The 20,803-nt window shown below is 50.2% G+C and overlaps 1 protein-coding gene across 4 annotated transcripts in view; it reads right to left on the reverse strand.

Moving 5' to 3' along the window:
• The window catches only part of LOC130203717 (SRC kinase signaling inhibitor 1-like), a 66,113-nt gene extending 46,302 nt beyond the window's left edge, over positions 1–19,811 (reverse strand). For all 4 annotated transcript variants that reach the window (XM_056430091.1, XM_056430092.1, XM_056430094.1 and 1 more), the window contains exons 1-2: positions 19,741–19,811; positions 7,859–7,916 (exon numbers count right to left, since the gene is read on the reverse strand). In XM_056430091.1, the coding sequence (XP_056286066.1) occupies positions 7,859–7,910 (52 nt within the window). In that variant the 5' untranslated portion in view covers positions 7,911–7,916; positions 19,741–19,811. The remainder of the gene's footprint in view (positions 1–7,858; positions 7,917–19,740) is intronic.
• Between the last annotated feature and the right edge of the window lie 992 nt (positions 19,812–20,803).

Here is a 20,803-nt window from a genome sequence, read left to right on the forward strand (position 1 = left end):
AGCAAACCCGCCGCCGGTTTCTTTGGACCTCATGGTTGACATTTTATTTTCTTCATAATTAATTCCCTCATGGAGAGTCTCACAACACCAGACCCCCCCCCCCCCCCCCCCCCGATACAACGCCACGCCGTTCAAGATGATGCAACACAACCTACTGTTGGCAAGGCCTGCCCACTTCCTCCCTCTGCCCCTCTTCTTCCTCCCTCTTCTTCCTCCCTCTCCAACCCACAAAGCATAATGTGCTTACCATCCACAGCTCTCAACACGTTGCATCATATCAATTTCAATCGAGTGCCAATTATGGCCCAAAACGTTCCTCTGGCTGCTGGTTAAAGACCCGAAGCCCGGAGCCAGAGCCCGGAGCTGGGGCCGGAGCCCGGAGCTGGGGCGGGCCGGGCGGGCGGGCGGGCGGGCCGGAGCTGGGGCCGGAGCGGAGCTGGGGCCCGGGCGAGCCGGAGCTGGGGCGGGCCGGGCCAGGCTGGGGCCGGAGCTGGGGCGGGCCCGAGCCGGGCTGGGCAGCGAGCCGGAGCCCAGAGCCGGAGCTGGGGCCGGAGCCCGGAGCCGGAGCCGGAGCTGGGGCCGGAGCCCGGAGCTGGGGCCGGAGCCCGGAGCTGGGGCCGGAGCCCGGAGCTGGAGCCGGAGCCGGAGCTGGGGCGGGCGGGCCAAGCGGAGCTGGGGCGGGCGGGCCGAGCGGAGCTGGGGCCGGCGTGCAGGCGGCACTAGCGTGAATCACGAGGAGCGGCGGAGGCGGTTTAATGGACGTTCATCGTGTATTCGTTGAGACCCCCCCCCCCCCCCTAGGAGCACACAGATGTCCATCGCCCCTCAGAAGACCTGTAATTACAACGAGGTATTTGTGTCCTGGCCTGAGTCCTGAAGGTCATGAGGTCAAGAGACGTTAGTGCTTTGTTCGTCCATCTGGATTGAAACCAAGGAGAGAAGATGAAGATGAAGACGTGACCTTTAGTCACCACCCAGAGGGTGAACAGATGGTGGAACTGCTGCTGCTGCAGACGGCGTGTTAGCACGACTAGCCTCATCATGCTACGTCAGAACCAACTGGTGTCAAACCGGCTTCAACGTGAATTCTGAAGCCCTCAAATTATGACATAATACAATATACAGTATTGTGTGGGTTCTCTCGGGGCTGCTAAAGAGGATAAGCGTAGAGCAGCTGCAGGAGGGAGAGTGAGAGTGAGTGAAGGAGTGAGAGAGTGAGAGAGAGTGAAAGTGAGTGAGAGAGTGAGTGAGTGAGAGTGAGAGAGAGTGAGTGAGAGAGAGTGAGAGTGAGAGAGGAGAGGAGAGAGGAGAGAGAGTGAGAGAGTGAGAGAGGTGAGAGAGAGGAGTGAGGAGGAGAGGTGAGGTGAGAGAGGAGGAGAGAGTGAGGAGAGAGAGTGAGGAGAGTGAGTGAGAGAGGTGAGAGGTGAGTGAAGGGTGAGAGAGAGGTGAGTGAAGGAGTGAGAGAGGTGAGTGAGAGGGTGAGAGGTGAGAGAGGTGAGTGAGAGGTGAGAGGAGAGTGAGGTGAGGAGTGAGAGAGTGAGAGGTGGTGAGAGGTGAGAGAGAGGTGAGAGAGGTGAGAGGTGGTGAGAGAGTGAGGAGAGGTGAGTGAAGGGTGAGGAGGTGGTGAGAGAGAGTGAGAGAGGTGAGGTGGGAGAGGTGAGAGGAGAGGTGAGGTGAGTGAGAGAGAGGTGAGAGAGGTGAGAGAGGTGAGGTGGGGTGAGGAGGTGAGAGAGGTGAGTGAGAGGTGAGGAGTGAGTGGGAGAGGTGAGGAGAGAGTGAGAGGAGAGTGAGGTGGTGGTGAAGGAGAGGAGAGTGGTGGGTGAGAGAGGTGAAGGGTGAGAGGTGAGAGGAGGTGAGAGAGGTGAGAGAGGTGAGAGGTGAGGTGAGAGAGAGAGTGAGGAGAGTGAGTGGTGAGTGAGTGAGTGAGGAGTGAGAGGAGGTGGAGAGTGAGGTGAGGAGAGAGGTGAGGAGTGAGGAGAGGTGAGGAGAGAGTGGTGAGAGAGAGTGAGTGAGTGAGGTGAGTGAGAGAGTGAGAGAGGTGAGTGGTGGTGAGAGAGTGAAGGAGTGAGAGAGGTGAGAGAGGTGAGTGAGAGTGAGTGAGTGAGAGAGTGAGAGAGGTGAGAGGAGAGTGAGGTGGAGAGGAGGTGAGTGAGAGAGGTGAGAGAGGTGAGGAGTGAGTGAGAGAGAGAGGTGAGTGAGAGAGGAGTGAGAGGAGGTGAGAGAGGTGAGTGAGTGAGAGAGAGGTGAGTGAGGTGAGAGAGAGGTGAGTGAGAGAGAGTGAGGAGAGAGTGAGGAGTGAGTGAGGAGAGGTGAGAGGTGAGTGAGGTGAGTGAGAGAGAGGTGAGAGTGAGGAGTGAGAGAGTGAGAGAGTGAGGTGAGAGAGAGTGAGAGTGAGTGAGAGAGAGTGAGAGAGTGAGAGAGTGAGAGAGTGAGAGAGAGTGAGAGTGAGTGAGAGAGAGTGAGAGAGAGAGAATGAGTGAGTGAGAGAGAGTGAGTGAGAGAGAATGAGAGTGGATCTCCACACAGCGACAATCCCCCCCGCCCCCAAACAATGAATGGAGCGCACCTGGCTCGTGTTCCTCCTGTACAGGTTGCTGCAGAGTCTACATGACGATGTGTGTGTGTGTGTGTGTGTGTGTGTGTGTGTGTGTGTGTGTGTGTGTGTGTGTGTGTGTAGGTGTGTGTGTGTGTGTGTGTGAGTGTGTAGAAGACTGTAGCAGGGCTCTCAAGTTTTGAAGACAGGCAAGAGTGACATTTCCATCAGCAGCACCCCCCCCCCACCCCCACACACACCCCCACAACGAAATTTTCGGATATTTTCGTTCGTCGCTCAATTCCAGGATGCTTTATTTTCATTGGTTGCTGGATTCAATCTTACCCAGATGCAGATTTTTTCCTGATTGGCTATTGTGGCCCATTTCTTTTTGTTGATTGGCTGATAAGTGGCTCCTCACAGCAGAACTCCAGGGGAGCGCTTGATTTCTCCACGGTGAGGGCAGCGCGGCTCATGTTTGCGCGCTGCGGCACATTAAAACATTAAATAGCCGAGAGTTTTTTTCAGCGTGAGAAATACGACGTGTGGCGGGAGTGCGTGACTTAAGACCTAAATGCGTGAGTCTCACGCTCAATGCGTGACACTTGAGAGCCCTGCTGTAGGCAGAGTCTTGGCATCTCTCTCTCTCTCTCTCTCTCTCTCTGAGTATAATCCCTCCATGGTCTATGGCAGTGGTCCCCAAACTACGGCCCGCGGGCCGAATCCGGCCCGCCTCCACATTTGGTCCGGCCCCTTGAACAATACCAGAGACGCGTTCCGATTCATTATTTTGTTCACCTGGCCCGCTGCCGTTGAGATTGCAGTGAGACGCGGAGAAAATGTGAAGTGGTGCTCTTCTTCACAATAGAACATCTTTGAAGAGACGTGTCGAGTCTCGGCCAATCAGCGTTCAGATGTCCACAGCGTTTGGGAAGTTAGGTTAGCTTGAATGTTAGTCCGCTACATCTGCTGCTGTCACGCTGCACAGTGTAGCGATGCTAACAAAGTACCCGTACGTTAAAAACGATGTGATTTAGCATATTTTTAGTATCAATACTTCATTAAAAGAGCGATCAGAGCTGCTCCGCTCCGTTAAATGCTGTCTGCACGCACAGGTGAGCACACTCTCACCTCTCACTAGCACCCCCCCCCCCCCCCCCTGGCCCTCCAGCAGACAAGGGAAACGTTATGTGGCCCTCTCAGGAAAAAGTTTGGGGACCCCTGGTCTATGGGGACGAGCTGCATATGAACCGTCTCTCTCTCCCTCCATCTACTCTTCTTCTCTCTCTCTCCCTCCATCTACTCTTCTTCTCTCTCTCTCCCTCCACTCCCCTCTTGTTCTCTCTCTCTCCCTCCACTCCCCTCTTGTTCTCTCTCTCTCCCTCCACTCCCCTCTTCTTCTCTCTCTCCCTCATCTACTCTTCTTCTCTCTCTCTCCCTCCACTCCCCTCTTGTTCTCTCTCTCTCCCTCCACTCCCCTCTTGTTCTCTCTCTCTCTCCCACCCCTCTTGTTCTCTCTCTCTCCCTCCATCTACTCTTCTTCTCTCTCTCCACTCCCCTCTTGTTCTCTCTCTCTCCCTCCACTCCCCTCTTGTTCTCTCTCTCTCCTCCATCTCCCCTCTCTCTCTCCCTCCACTCCCCTCTTGTTCTCTCTCTCTCCCTCCACTCCCCTCTTGTTCTCTCTCTCTCCCTCCACTCCCCTCTTGTTCTCTCTCTCTCCCTCCACTCCCCTCTTGTTCTCTCTCTCTCCCTCCACTCCCCTCTTGTTCTCTCTCTCTCCCTCCATCTACTCTTCTTCTCTCGCTCTCTCTCTCCCTTCCCTCCCCTCTTTCTGTATCTCTGCTCCACACATGAGCCCCGAGCAGAACAACCCTCCACCTCCTGATAAGCCAGCAAACCAGAGAGTCTGACCCTTAATGACTGCCCCCCCCCCTGTGTCGCAGTGACTCCTCCTCCTCCTCCTCCTCCTCCTCCTCCTCCTCCTCGTTTCACCAGCTGCTCTTTGAGAAACGTCGTTGCTTCTTCGAGCTTTGTTGTCAGATTCTTCCGGGCGACACAGGTTGATGGCTCATCGATCTGGAACTGTTTGAGGAGGAGGAGGAGGATGCATTTATATATTTAAATATACTTTTCTTTTTTATTCATTCATTTATGTATTTTTTATTTTTTTTATTTAAATTATTAATGTTTTTAATTCATTTCATTCACATTTATTTTATTTTATTCTTTAATTTATGTATTTTGTATTATTATTTATTTTTTTATTTGGGGGGGGGTACCTCGTGATGCGTTCATGTGAGTGTGCGCATTAGGGGCGGGGCTACAGGGTGATAGACAGGTCTCTACCGGAGACGTTATTCGTGTCACTTCAGGGTCATGGTCAAATAAAACGTGTTCCAGAACGTGAGGCTTCATAACGCGAAAAGAAATACAAAGAAATAAAAGAAGTTTTTTTTTTTTTAAATGCCCCAAAAAAAATACAATTTAAACAATTACAAAAAAGTATTTCAATAATACTAAATAAAAATTAAACATAAAAAAATTACAAAATTTACAAAAAACAAAAACGATTTAAAAGTAATACAAAGTAAAACAAATTAATTTAAAAAGATTGTAATATAAAATTACAAATAAAAAATGTAAGAAATAAAATGTATTACATTTCTCAAATGTATGAATGAAATAAATAAAATAAAATTAATATATAATTGCAGAATTAAGTAGCAGAAACAAATTCTGCAACAAACGCTTAAAAATGTCTCCAACGTGTCCTCGGGTGTCACAACGGGAGTATGTGTGCCTGGTGGAATTACTCCTCCTCCTCCTCCTCCTGCATTACATTCACTCACACAGTGAGAGCAATCAGCGGCAAATTGTTCCCCTGATGAAGATGAGGAAGATGATGAAGATGATGAAGATGCGAGGAGGAGCAGGAAGAGGATGGAGGAAGAGGTGGAGGAGGAAAAGGAAGAATAGGATAGAGGAGGAGGTGGAGAATGGAGGAAGAGGAAGAGGAGATGGAGGAATAGGAGGAATAAAAAGAGGAGGAGCAGGAGGAGCTTGTGAGAGAATCTTGTGGTTTACAGCTGAGATCAAATGAGAAGGGGAAGAAATGTATGTGTGTGTGTGTGTGTGTGTGTGCTGATTGAATCTTTTTCCTCTCGCTGTCTGCAGATTGTTTTTCTTCTTCAAACAAACCGACATGATTCACGTCGTTGTGCCGATCGTCGCCACGGTGACCCGGCAACCAACCACCCGGTGCGCCGAGATCTGTGCCGGCGGGTCGACTTCTAATTTACGATCTTTTATTAAAGCTCATTAAGTATTTCACGATCTTTTCCGTCAAAGCCGTGATTACGAGAAGACAAAGAGCGACTTTTAATTCATATTTCTACCTGCAGTTCACCTGTCAGCCACACGAGGGAGCCGGATGCTCCTCAAGCAAGTTGTGATTTATGAAAGGTTTAAATCTCCAATATATGATAAAGTATACAGGGACGTGTAGTAGTCTGGTTCCCCGTCCCGGGTAAACCATTAAACCCTTAAACCCTGAGCAGCACAGAGCTGCTGCGGCAGAAGGAAGCTGACAGAGAAACGACCGACGAGAGGACGTGACACACGCGCCCGGCCGGTAATAACGGCGTCCTCATAAACCACCATGAGAGGGAGGGGGAGGGGGGGGGGGTTATGACTTGTTATTGATCCATAAATCCACAACTCAATGTCACGTCTGGAGTCACTCTGCATGCGTTTACAGTTACGGTCCACGCCGTAATTATGCTGCCAGTCGAGCGGTTGAGACCCGGCGTCCCCGGTGGAGCCGGCGCCCGATAGGCCGACAGGCCGTCGCCCGATAGGCCGCTCCTCCGCCGGAGACGTCGCTGACACCTCTAATAATCTGAATATCTCTCGTTTCGTCTTTGAGGGAAATAGTTGTCAAACTTATTTTTTCCCCGCTGCTCTAGAAAAGCTGGAATGTGATAGAGCAGCAGAAAGACCTTGAAGTAACCTACACACACACACACCACACACACGCACACACCACACACCACACACACACCACACACACCACACACACACGCATATACTGTAAACTATGACAGGCGGACATGTCTTATGGAATATTAAAAGCTACGGCAGACGAGCGTTTCTATTGGACGAGACGAGCTGAGGATCACAACAACATCTCATCCTCTGATCGGAGCGTCAGATTATTTAATGAGGAACAAAAGAGAGTCAGGAAGATAATCGACATAATGAGAGACAAAGAGACAGAGAGGCAAAGAGACAAAGAGGTAGAGTAACAAAGAGACAGAGAGGCAGAGAGACAAAGAAGTAGAGAGACAAAGAGGCAGAGAGGCAAATAGGTAGAGAGACAAAGAGGCAGAGAGACAAAGAGGTAGAGAGACAATGAGACAAAGAGGTAGAGGTAGAAAGAGACAAGGAGGTAGAGAGACAGAGAGACAAAGAGACAAAGAGGTAGAGACAGAGAGGCAAAGAGACAAGGAGGTAGAGAGACAAAGAGACAAGGAGGTAGAGAGACAGAGAGACAAAGAGGTAGAGACAGAGAGGCAAAGAGGTAAAGAGACAAAGACACAGAGAGACAAAGAGGTAGATAGATAAAGACACAGAGAGACAAATAGGTAGAAAGACAGAGAGCCAAAGAGGCAAAGACATAGAGAGACAAAGAAACAGAGAGACAAAGAGGTAGAGAGACAGAGAGACAAATAAGTTGAGAGACAAAGAGGCAGAGAGACAAAGAGACAGAGAGACAAAGATGTAGAGAGACAAAGAGACAGAGAGACAAAGATGTAGAGAGACAAAGAGACAGAGAGACAAAGATGTAGAGAGACAGAGAGGTAAAGACAAAGAGGTAGAGAGACAAAGAGGCAGAGATACAAAGAGACAGAGGGGTAGAGAGACAAAGAGACAGAGAGACAAAGATGTAGAGAGACAAAGAGGTAGAGATTCAAATAGGTAGAGAGACAGAGAGGTAAAGACAAAGAGGTAGAGAGACAAAGAGGCAGAGATACAAAGAGACAGAGGGGTAGAGAGACAAAGAGGCAGAGATTCAAAGAGGTAGAGAGACAGAGACAAAGATACATAGAAAAAAGACACAGAGATACAAAGAGGCAAAGAGACAGAGAGCGGTGGTTTGAGACAAGGACAGAACCGACAGCAGAACCGATAACTGGACCTGAAGCAGACTTTGGGTTTTACTCGTCAGAACCGACCCGGTGAGACGCCGGAGGAGCAGCTGTGATGAAGAGCAGCTGTGATGAAGAGCAGCTGTGATGAGGAGCAGCTGTGATGAAGAGCACTGACCTGAGAGAAGAGTCTTCAGCTCTGATAACAGCCCCCTGCTGGCGGTGGACATGTTGACCTTGAGGAGAAGCAGAAACATTACCACCACATTACATCATATATATGTATGTATATATGATGTAATGTGGTGGTAATGTGTACATGTACATATACATATATATACAGTATATATATATTTATATATATATATACATATATATTTATATATACATACATATATATATACATATATATATATATACATATATATATTTATTAGGGCTGTCAATCGATGAAAAAAATTTACTAATTAATCGCACATTTTGAAATTCAAGTTTTTTTTTCTTCTAAAGACTAAATCTTCTAAATGAACGAGTAATCCCTTCAGACAGCGTGTATTTTAGACACTTGTTTAATTGTATTCTTTTTTAAAGACAAAACTTCACACAGAGCTGTGTTTTCAAAGAGGCTCCTACCTATAAAGTGCCAGCGAGGTATTTAATATTGTGGATGATAAATTGTTTCTTCAGTGAAACATCAGATTAGTAAACAAAGGTGTATTTGAGACACATTGGTCCTGTCATCTTTAACACTGAACAGCAGAACCAGTGGCCTTGGTACACTGACAATATGTCATGTTAACCCTCTGGAGTCTGGGGGCATTTTCTCGATTTTACAAAAAAATGTAAATTCACCTATTAAAGACTTTTTCATGTGACACATCCCAGTGTTTCCCCCACCATTCTATCAGGGTGAGGCCCCGCCCCCTTGTAATGTTCTCTATCGCGCCAGATTACAGCAGAAATAATGTACGGTTCTTTCCTTAAAGACGTGTTTGTTCTTGTATTAAACTAAACGTCTGTTGTTGGTCGTCTCTCCAGCAGCATGTCATTCTGTCTCCACGTGTCGTTAACTCTTCTCTCTCCGTCTCGCGCGCCGCAGAGCTCCATGCCAGCGTGTCTGCGCGCGCATCGGGGCGGAGCAACAACAACAAAGTCCCCTTTACCTTCCGCCCCGCGTCACCGACACGTCGCCCTCTGTTAAGGCTCGGCTGCAGAGTGGGTGGAGCGGGGGTGTGGTTCAGGGAACGGTGTCTGATTGCCATCAGCTGGACTGATGACAATCAGACCAGCTGATGGCAATCTGTGTTTGTGTATCTGCGAGGCTTGGTCTTCAAAAGGAGCTGGATGGACTGAAGACGGGGTGGAGTGCCGAGCGGAGACACGGTCTGGGGTCTGGGTGTAATAAAAGATATTGCCAAGTATCCCTCCGAGTACTCGTTCCGTGGTGCTGATAGGGAGAACCTACAAGTGATGGCAAGAAAGCTGTCACACTGGAGCCAAACGTGAAGCCCTTTAAAAAAAAAAAAAATTACATTTTTTTTTTGGAAAGCACATGGAGAGCAGCCAGCAACACTCAGATCTGCCTACCCAGCTATTGATGGCGCTGGGGCAGATGCTGGAGGGGATGGCAGCTATGCAGCGGGACCAGACAGAGGCGAACCGGCAACTCTGGGGGGCGCTCCTGGCCCAGGCAGAGAGGCAGACGGGAGCCCTGGAGCGGCTCGCCGCCCGGACAGCTGTGGCTCACCAAGCCCTCCACCCTTGGCGGGGTGGAGGTCTCGAAATGACGACGGCAGGCGATGTTCAATCGTTTTGGAGACGTTTGAGGTGACGGCGGAGGCATGTGGCTGGCGGCGGTGGAGTGGGCAGTCCGTCTGCCTCTTCTCACCGGGAGGCGCAGACAGCGGCGCTGTCACTGTCCCCGACAGCGCGCGCGATGCACGCAGCGGCGTAAGCGGTCGTAGATCGACTGGGACTGACTCCGAGGACCACCAGCGGAAGTTCCGGGAGGCAACGCTGGGACCCAAGGACCGCCGTTTGCCTCGCACACCAACTGAAGGACGCTGCCACCAGATGGCTACAGCCCGGGAACTCCGGAGGGGCGGCGGCGGTGGAGAAGGTCGTCAGGGAGCAGTTCGTGGAGGGCTGCCGGCCGGAACAGGAGAGTGGGTCCGCTGTCACGGCCCCATCGTCGCTGGAGGCCGCCATTGCACTGGCGGAGGATCACCTGGCGGTGCACCCGGCGGGCAGGTGGACAGCGACAGCTCACTGGCTCGGCCAGGCCTACGGCCACTGACGCGACCCATACAGGCCCCAGCAAACACCGGCACCCTTTCCAACCCACAGGTAGTCCCTCAAACACCAGGGCAGGAGTGTTGGAGGTGCAGGCGGCACGGACACATCCGGCGGGGGTGGCCGCTGGTGGAGGTGGGCCAGGGGATCCCGGTTGCCGGCTCTCCCACGGCCTCCCAGGTCCGGGGAGCGGCGTGCCGCATACGGTAAGAATCCAGGGGTATACATCAGGCAATGGTGGATTCCGGCTGTACACAGTCTATGATCCACCAGAGCCTGGTTCGACCAGGGGCATTGGTGGAGGCATTGTGGGTGAAGATAAGGTGTGTGCATGGGGACATTCACGAGTATCCCATAGTGTCAGCGGAAATTAGACACGGGGGGAAAAAGCATAACGTGAAGGTCGCGGTTAGCTCCCGCCTTACGCACCCCTTAATCTTGGGAACCGATTGGCCAGGGTTTAATAAGTTAATGGGGAAGGCTGCGGGGGTGCGTTCACGGCAGACAGGGTCATGCGGTGTGTGCGCCGTGCTCAGCGGTGACGCGAGGTTGTCCGACACTGCAGGCGGGGAGGGGAACGGCAGAGCCTCCTAGGGAGACTCCTCCGGCTCCCGAGTTTCACTCCATGGAGGATTTTCCACTCGAGCAGTCTCGGGACGATACTCTCGCTCAGCCTTTGACCAAGTGATACGAATTGATGGTCAGCTGGTGCGCCCTGACGCAGCGCAGACATATCCGCACTTCACATTGATCAGGGACAGGCTGTACAGTGTGAGCCGTGACACTCACACAGGGCAGGAAAGCACCCAGTTGCTGGTGCGAAGAGCCGGGAAATGGTTTTCCAGGCGGCTCACTATAACCCGATGGCTGGTCACATGGGGTATGATAAAACTCTGGACGGATAATGACCCGATTTTATTGGCGGGCATCCGGGCGGATGCGCCGTTGGTGTGCGTCCTGCTCGGTGTCAATTGGTAAACCCTCCGGCCATTCCGAGGGCACCTTGCACCCTCTGCCATTAATGGAGGTTCCATTTGAGCGAATCGCTATGGACCTCATCGGCCATTTCACCGGAGTGCACGCGGATATCGCTTTGTGTTAGTCTTCGTGGATTACGCAACACGTTACCCGGAGGCGGTGCCCTTTGCGCAACATTTCTGCAAAGAGTGTCGCGCAGGCACTGTTTCAGGTCATCTCCGAGTCGGAATCGAAGAGATTCTGACTGACCAGGGCACCCAGTTCATGTCAAGAACACTGAGAGAACTTTACGGGTTACTGGGCATCAAGTCTATTCGGACCAGTGTGTACCACCCACAGACCGGCGGGCTGGTGGAGCGTCTGAATAAGACTTTGAAGTCCATGATCCGTAAATTTATTAATGACGATGAACGTAATTGGGATAAATGGCTTGACGCTCTGTTGTTTGCAGTGCGGGAGGTTCCCAGGCCTCCACGGGATTTTCTCCCTTTGAACTTTTGTTCGGCAGGACTCCACGGGGGGTGCTCGACCTCATTAAGGAAAACTGGGAGGAGGGGCCGAGCACCAGTAAAAACGAGATCCAACACGTCCTGGACCTGCGAGCAAAGCTCCACACCCTGGGTCAGCTGTCACGTGAGAATTTGCTCCAGGCCCAGGAGCGTCAGCAGCGGCTGTACAACAGAGGTGCCAGGCTGAGACAATTCACACCGGAGAGAAGGTACTTGTATTGCTTCCTTCTTCCAGCTCTAAACTCCTCGCCAAGTGGCAAGGGCCCTTTGTGGTCACACGGCAGTGGGGAAGTCGACTATGAGGTGGTGCGTTCTGATAGGGGCGGAGCTACACAGATTTACCACCTCAACCTCCTAAAAGCATGGAGGAGGCGGAGTCTGTTTCTCTGGTGTCCTCGGTATCTGAGAGAGAGGAGCTGGGGCCTGAGGTCCCAAAATCCACCAATCCGCCTCGCTCCTTTGTGAAGACCGTCTCTCCGGGACCCAGAAAACAGACATTGCCCGGTTGCAAAAGCAGTTTGCTGATGTGTTCTCTCTCCTTCCAGGACGCACAAACCTCATCGAGCACGAGATTGAGACTCCTCCGGGCGTGGACGGTGCGTTTACGACCCTACAGGTTACCTGAACACAAGAGAAAGGTGGTTCAGCGGGAATTGGCCGCAATGCTGGAGATGGGGGTAATAGAAGAGTCCCACAGTGCCTGGTGTAGTCCCATTGTTCTTGTGGTCAAGAAGGATGGGTCTATTCGGTTCTACGTGGACTATCGCAGGGTGAGCGAGGTGTCACGGTTCGATGCTTACCCAATGCCCCGGGTCGACGAGCTCCTGGACCGACTGGGCACTGCGTGTTTCTTTACGACACTGGATTTAACCAAAGGCTACTGGCAGATTCCTCTGTCGCCAGAGTCTAAGGAAAAAACGGCCTTCTCCACTCCGTTTGGTTTGTACCAATTCACCACGCTTCCCTTTGGGTTGTTCGGGGCCCCAGCCACCTTTCAACGCCTCATGGACCGGGTGCTGCGGCCGCACGCTGCATATGCTGCCGCCTACCTGGATGATGTGATCACACAGCACCACCTGGGCGGAGCATGTGCAGCGGGTGGGCGCGGTGCTGGAGTCCCTGAGGCAGGCGGGGCTACGGCCAACCCCGGGGAAGTGTGCAGATGGACGGCGGGACGTACGGTATCTGGGGTACCACTTGGGCGCCGGGCAGGTGTGCCCTCAGGTGGACAAGACCGCCGCCATCGCAGCCTGCCCGCGGCCCAAGACTAAAAAAGAGGTGAGGCAGTTTTTGGGGCTGGCGGGCTATTACAGGCGGTTCATCCCGAACTTTGCGGAGCTGACCAGCCCCATGACTGACCTGACCCGGAAAGGTGCCTCAGATCCGGTCCAGTGGACGGAGCGGTGCCAGTTGGTGTTTGAGGAGGTAAAGCAAGCTCTCTGTGGGAACCACTCCTTCACACACCTAACTTCTCTCTCCCTTTACTCTGCAGACCGATGCATCGAACAGAGGGCTGGGGGCCGTTTTGTCCCAGCAGGTAGAGGGGTTTGACCGCCCCGTGCTGTACATCAGCCGCAAGCTATCGGAGGGAGGGCAGGTACAGCACGGTGGAGAAGGAGTGCCTCGCCATCCGGTGGGCGGTCGACTCCCTGCGCTACTACCTCCTGGGACGCTCATTCACCCTCTGGTCGGACCACGCCCGCTCAATGGCTCCACCGCATGAAAGATACCCCGAATCACTCGGTGGTATCTGGCTTTACAGCCTTTTAATTTCAAAGTGATCCATAGGCCGGGGACACAGATGGTCGTGGCCGACTTCCTCCCGCTCTCATGGGGAGGGGGAGTAGGTTAGGCCGGATGTTGCCCCGGCCTAAGTCGGGCGGTGGAGGTATGTGGCAGCGGGGGGTGTTAAGGCTCGGTGTAGAGTGGGTGGAGCGGGGGTGTGGTTCAGGGAACGGTGTCTGATTGCCATCAGCTGGACTGATGACAATCAGACCAGCTGATGGCAATCTGTGTTTGTGTATCTGCGAGGCTTGGTCTTCAAAAGGAGCTGGATGGACTGAAGACGGGGTGGAGTGCCGAGCGGAGACACGGTCTGGGGTCTGGGTGTAATAAAAGATATTGCCAAGTATCCCTCCGAGTACTCGTTCCGTGGTGCTGATAGGGAGAACCTACAAGTGATGGCAAGAAAGCTGTCAGTGTCATATCATCATATTCATATCAATACAGAGTTAACTAGAACGGGCACTCGGTAGAGCGCATACCTTCGCATATCACTAGATTGGGCATTGAATTATGAACATGTTGGCATTAGTTACATGCAAATTGGATAAAAATTGACCGTGCTATGGTAAAAATAAGATTTTGACCTTTTCATGACCTTGACCTTTGACCCGATTGATCCCAAAATCTAATCAAATGGTCCCCGGATAATAACCAATCATCCCACCAAATTTCATGCGATTCGGTTTAATACTTTTTGTGTTATGCGAGTAACACGCAAACAAATAAATAAATAAATCCACGGCGATCAAAACATAACCTTCCGCATTTTCAATGCGAAGGTAATAACAGCGACTTCACGCAGAGGCTCTGGTTTAGGGGCCCCCTGAGCTCATGGGCCCCTGGTGCCGGTAGGCTCGTTCGGTAATCCATCCCTCAGTCGGACTATTGGGGCCCTATTACTGACATGAATGACTTAAGCCCAGCATATACCGGCTATGGCGCATCATATATCAATACAATGTTAATAACAGCGACGTCACGCACGGAGGCTCAGGCCCAGGGGCCCCCTGAGCTCATGGGCCCCTGGGCCTGGGCCCGGTAGGCCCGTTGGTTAATCCATCCCTGGGAAGGAGGCGGACTGCCGCGGCTTGACACTCACAGGAGTGCAACAACTTCAACGACACCGGAAGTAAACAAAATTGCGTTAATTGCGTTAAAATATTTTAGTGCGTTAATCGCGGCCACATTAATCGCATAGATTAACGCGTTAACGCTGACAGCCCTAATATTTATATTTATATATATATATACATATATATATATATATATTTACATATATTTATATATATACATACATATATATATATATTCTAAAGGCACGTGCATGAAGACGTATAAATGACGTACAGGAAGTAGAAGGTATTTACTTCCTGTCAAACTAAATGAATGTAGATGAAGCATCAGCTCTGTGAGTATCAGAGCATCCAGAGGTTCTGTGAGGAGCATCCAGAGGTTCTGTGAGGTTCTATGAGAGACATTTCCGGTGCTTTAGATGTTCTTCACTAACTCTAAACCTCAAAGTCAATTTGCTGGCGAGTCGCTGCTGTGGAAACTAAACGTTCCTCTGAGGCTCTGAGGAGGAGCGTGATGAGGAGTCTCCTCATGGACGCTCTTCATCACTCCTCTTCACGACGAGCTGCCTCACGGGGAAGTTGGTCCACCATGTTGAACCCAGAAGCATCGAGATATGCTTAAAACCAGAGAGTGAAGCCAAATCATGTGTTGAAGCTGCATTCTCCCTCCAGACCACCAGGGGGCGACTCCTCCGGTTGTATAGAAGTCTCTGCGTCATGTGTTAACGGCCTGTGACCTCATCAGCTGACCTCCGGCTCCTCTGATGACAGAAGCATCAAATGATTCTCTTTATGATCCTTGGTTCCATGGCCGTAGTTCGGTTCCTCTCCAGGACGTCAGAAGGTTCTGTATCGTTTGACTTGTTAAGGAAAAGAATAAACGTCCCGTCTGTCCTCAGTTATAATGTTCTCACCCTCATAGAACACATTCTCCCCCTTATAGAACGTGTTCTCACCCTCATAGAACACATTCTCCCCCTTATAGAACGTGTTCTCACGCTCATAGAACACATTCTCCCCCTTATAGAACGTGTTCTCACCCTCATAGAACACTTTCTCCCCTTTATAGAACGTGTTCTCACGCTCATAGAACACGTTCTCCCCCTCATAGAACACATTCTCCCCCTCATAGAACGTGTTCTCACCCTCATAGAACACATTCTCCCCCTTATAGAACGTGTTCTCACCCTCATAGAACACATTCTCCCCCTTATAGAACGTGTTCTCACGCTCATAGAACACGTTCTCCCCCTCATAGAACACATTCTCCCCCTCATAGAACGTGTTCTCAACCTCATAGAACACATTCTCCCCCTTATAGAACGTGTTCTCACCCTCATAGAACACATTCTCCCCCTTATAGAACGTGTTCTCACCCTCAGAGAACGTGTTCTCACGCTCAGAGAACACATTCTCCCCCTTATAGAACGTGTTCTCACGCTCATAGAACGTGTTCTCACCCTCAGAGAACGTGTTCTCATGCTCAGAGAACACATTCTCCCCCTTATAGAACGTGTTCTCACGCTCATAGAACACATTCTCCCCCTTATAGAATGTGTTCTCACGCTCATAGAACACATTCTCCCCCTTATAGAATGTGTTCTCACCCTCATAGAACGTGTTCTCACCCTCAGAGAACGTGTTCTCATGCTCAGAGAACACATTCTCCCCCTTATAGAACGTGTTCTCACGCTCATAGAACACATTCTCCCCCTTATAGAACGTGTTCTCACCCTCATAGAACACATTCTCCCCCTTATAGAACGTGTTCTCACGCTCAGAGAACACATTCTCCCCCTTATAGAACGTGTTCTCACGCTCATAGAACACATTCTCCCCCTTATAGAACGTGTTCTAACCCTCATAGTACGTGTTATCACCCTCATAGAACACGTTCTCCCCCTTATAGAACTTGTTCTCATACTCAGAGAACACATGCTCCCCCTTATAGAACGTGTTCTCACCCTCATAGAACACGTTCTCACCCTCATAGAACGTGTTCTCACGCTCATAGAACACATTCTCCCCCTCATAGAACGTGTTCTCACCCTCAGAGAACTTGTTCTCATGCTCAGAGAACACATTCTCCCCCTTATAGAACGTGTTCTCACGCTCATAGAACACATTCTCCCCCTTATAGAACGTGTTCTCACCCTCATAGAACACATTCTCCCCCTTATAGAACGTGTTCTCACGCTCATAGAATGTGTTCTCATGCTCAGAGAACACATTCTCCCCCTTATAGAACGTGTTCTCACCCTCATAGAACACATTCTCCCCCTTATAGAACGTGTTCTCACCCTCAGAGAACGTGTTCTCACGCTCAGAGAACACATTCTCCCCCTTATAGAACGTGTTCTCACGCTCAGAGAACGTGTTATCACCCTCATAGAACACATTCTCCCCCTTATAGAACGTGTTCTCGCCCTCATAGAACGTGTTATCACCCTCATAGAACACGTTCTCCCCCTTATAGAACTTGTTCTCATGCTCAGAGAACACATTCTCCCCCTTATAGAACGTGTTCTCACCCTCATAGAATACGTTCTCACCCTCATAGAACGTGTTCTCACGCTCATAGAACGTGTTCTCACCCTCAGAGAACGTGTTATCACCCTCATAGAACACATTCTCCCCCTTATAGAACGTGTTCTCACCCTCATAGAACACATTCTCCCCCTTATAGAACGTGTTCTCACCCTCATAGAACACATTCTCACCCTCAGAGAACACATTCTCCCCCTTATAGAACGTGTTCTCGCCCTCATAGAACGTGTTCTAACCCTCATAGAACGTGTTATCACCCTCATAGAACACGTTCTCCCCCTTAAAGAACTTGTTCTCATGCTCAGAGAACACATTCTCCCCCTTATAGAACGTGTTCTCACCCTCATAGAACACGTTCTCACCCTCATAGAACGTGTTCTCACACTCATAGAATACGTTCTCACCCTCATAGAACACATTCTCCCCCTCATAGAACGTGTTCTCACCCTCATAGAACACATTCTCACCCTCATAGAACGTGTTCTCACCCTCATAGAACACATTCTCCCCCTTATAGAACGTGTTCTCACGCTCATAGAACGTGTTCTCACCGTCAGAGAACACATTCTCCCCCTTATAGAACGTGTTCTCACGCTCATAGAACACGTTCTCCCCCTTATAGAACGTGTTCTCACCCTCATAGAACGTGTTCTCACCCTCATAGAACACATTCTCCCCCTTATAGAACGTGTTCTCACCCTCATAGAACACATTCTCCCCCTTATAGAACGTGTTCTCACGCTCATAGAACGTGTTCTCACCCTCAGAGAACGTGTTCTCACGCTCAGAGAACACATTCTCCCCCTTAGAGAACGTGTTCTCACCCTCAGAGAACACATTCTGCCCCTTATAGAACGTGGTCTCACGCTCAGAGAACACATTCTCCCCCTTATAGAACGTGTTCTCATGCTCAGAGAACGTGTTATCACCCTCATAGAACACATTCTCCCCCTTATAGAACGTGTTCTCGCCCTCATAGAACGCGTTCTAACCCTCATAGAACGTGTTATCACCCTCATAGAACACATTCTCCCCCTTATAGAACTTGTTCTCATGCTCAGAGAACACATTCTCCCCCTTATAGAACATGTTCTCACCCTCATAGAACACATTCTCCCCCTTATAGAACGTGTTCTCACCCTCATAGAATACGTTCTCACCCTCATAGAATACGTTCTCACCCTCATAGAACGTGTTATCACCCTCATAGAACACATTCTCCCCCTTATAGAACGTGTTCTCACCCTCATAGAACACGTTCTCCCCCTTATAGAACGTGTTATCACCCTCATAGAACACATTCTCCCCCTTATAGAACGTGTTATCACACTCATAGAACACGTTCTCACCCTCATAGAACACATTCTCCCCCTCATAGAACATGTTCTCACCCTCAGAAAATACGTTCTCACCCTCATAGAACGTGTTATCACCCTCATAGAACACGTTCTCACCCTCATAGAACACATTCTCCCCCTTATAGAACGTGTTCTCACCCTCAGAGAACGTGTTCTCACGCTCATAGAACACGTTCTCACCCTCATAGAACACGTTCTCACCCTCATGGAACACGTTCTCACCCTCATAGAACGTGTTCTATGAAGTGGAGCTCTGAAAGAAGAGGAAACCCCACCGTGCTGCAGAGCTCAGAGGAGTTCCACTTCTTCTTCTCTTCATTATTCTCTCGCTCACGTCGTGGAACCACAAAACGTTTTCCGACGTGTCGCCTCTCAGAGCTCAGAACCAGAACTCAGAACTCCGTTTTCAGGGATAAACACACGTTAAAAAATGAAGTTCTGACTTCAGAACAAAAAAGGAAATCCGTCGTCGAGGATAAAAACGTCGACTCAGCGTCTGATGTCGGTTACGCTCACCTGGCGGCATCAATCAGCCCTCTGAAGTGCCTCCTCCTCCCCTCCTCTCCTCCTCCTCCTCCCCCTCCTCCTCCTCCTCTCCTCCTCCGTCTGGCTGCTGCTCTCTGACAGATCTTCTTCTTCTCCTCCGTCTTCACTCTTTGCTCTGCAGTCACTTGTGATTCCAGCATGCTTGATCTGCTACTGCAGCTCCACCCTCCTCTTCCTCCTCCTCCTCCTCCTCCTCCTGAGGAGCTGAGGAGGCTCGGCATGTCAAAGAGAGAAGTTTGAGGATTCTGCGTTCACATTTAATCCCCTGAACGAGACGCCGTCACAAGTCATGAAGCCTCTGAAGAGATTAATGTAAATATATATATATATATACATATATATATATACGTGTATATATACATTTATATACATTTCCATATACATACATATATATATTTATATATATATACACATTTATATATCCACATATATATACATTTATATATATATACATATATGTAAATATATACATGTATATATATAGACAATTATATATCATATTTATGTATATATGCATTTATATACATGTATATATATTTATATATATATATACATTTATATGTATAATATATATATATATCGTCCGGAGACGAAGACCTTCTGACCCCCAGGGTGGAGGTTCTTCAGTTTGGACCAATCAGAACGTTAGACCTCTGTAGTCCTCTATAGACCTCTCTCATGATGCCAGACACGGAGAACACAACCAACAAGACCCCCCCCCCCCCCCCACACACACACACACACACACAGCGCCGCCGCTCCCATAACGCGCACTACGCGCTGTGCGTAGGGCACCAAGTCCTGAGGGGGCTCCACAAAATAGGCAACTAAAAAAATCCTCATAGTTTTAATAATTATAATGCCAATATTATTTCAGTCTAGAAATATTAGGCACCTTTTAGGCATGTATATCACAAAACAGGCAGAACAAGAGAGATGTTTAATCGCTCAGCACCCCCGCTGTGTACCTACCGCTACAGCGCTGGCGCGCGGAGCGGGCACGTGCCCGGGAAGGAGGAGGTGCCCATCCTCCGCCGCGGTGCTCCTCGGATCTCCCGGACCCGGTGTTCCTCCTCACTGCCGCGGCTCCCGGTGGAGCCCTCTGCGTCCCCGCGCGTCCATGCCGCCTCCGCCGCCTGCGTGCGTGTGTGTGTGTGTGTGTGGAGCGTGTGGTCGGATGCTGAGAGCACGCTGGAGTGCAGAGGCGCTCCTAACCGCGTCTTACATGGCCACTGAGTAAACTCATGTTTTATGGATGCCCCCCCCCCCCCCCCTCTCTCTTAAAGGGCCAGCATCAGGCGGCTTCCTCTGATCTCCGCTGCCGCGCGTCAAGACGCATTGGACTTTAACCACGCGTCCGTGAGAATATGTGTGTGTGCGTGTGTATGCATGTGTGTGTGCATCTGTGTGTGTGTGTGCGTGTGCCCCACCATGCAGCTGAGGAGAGGAAGCGATTGATGGAGGGATGAAAAGGAAGAGGAATAAATAAATAAATAAAATGCAGATGTTCCTTTGATGCTTTTCAGCGCCAAACTAACAGATGACTTGTGAATGCCATGCAGCAGAGGGAAGTGTGTGTGTGTGTTTGGGGGGGGGGGTAACCCTCAACAGAGAATATTGTCAAAGTAAATCCTGCACCAGCTGTAACTCAATCCTGAGCGGAAGGCCATGAATTAATGAGATTGTGTGTGTGTTCAGGGTCAGAGGGGCTGTATGTCATACACACTATGACACCTCATAATAGGATCTTCCGTGGGGACGAGAGAGGAAATGTTTGTCCACCACGAAACAGAATTAAATAAAAACAGAATGAATCTCTGAAGGTGATCAACTTTCTCGGCAGAAATAGAATAAATAGAAACAAGCCGAGGCGAGTGGAGCTCAGACCGGTCGCTGCTTGTGGCCTCAGACGACTCGCTGCGAAATAAAACATGTCGATAAATTAAAGATGGCGCTTTGCAGGGCCTTGAGAGAGAGACACACACACTAACACACACCCCCACACACACACACACACTCACAGACACACACACCT

The sequence above is a fragment of the Pseudoliparis swirei genome, chromosome 13, assembly GCF_029220125.1.
Source record: "Pseudoliparis swirei isolate HS2019 ecotype Mariana Trench chromosome 13, NWPU_hadal_v1, whole genome shotgun sequence".
Lineage (NCBI taxonomy): Eukaryota > Metazoa > Chordata > Actinopteri > Perciformes > Liparidae > Pseudoliparis > Pseudoliparis swirei.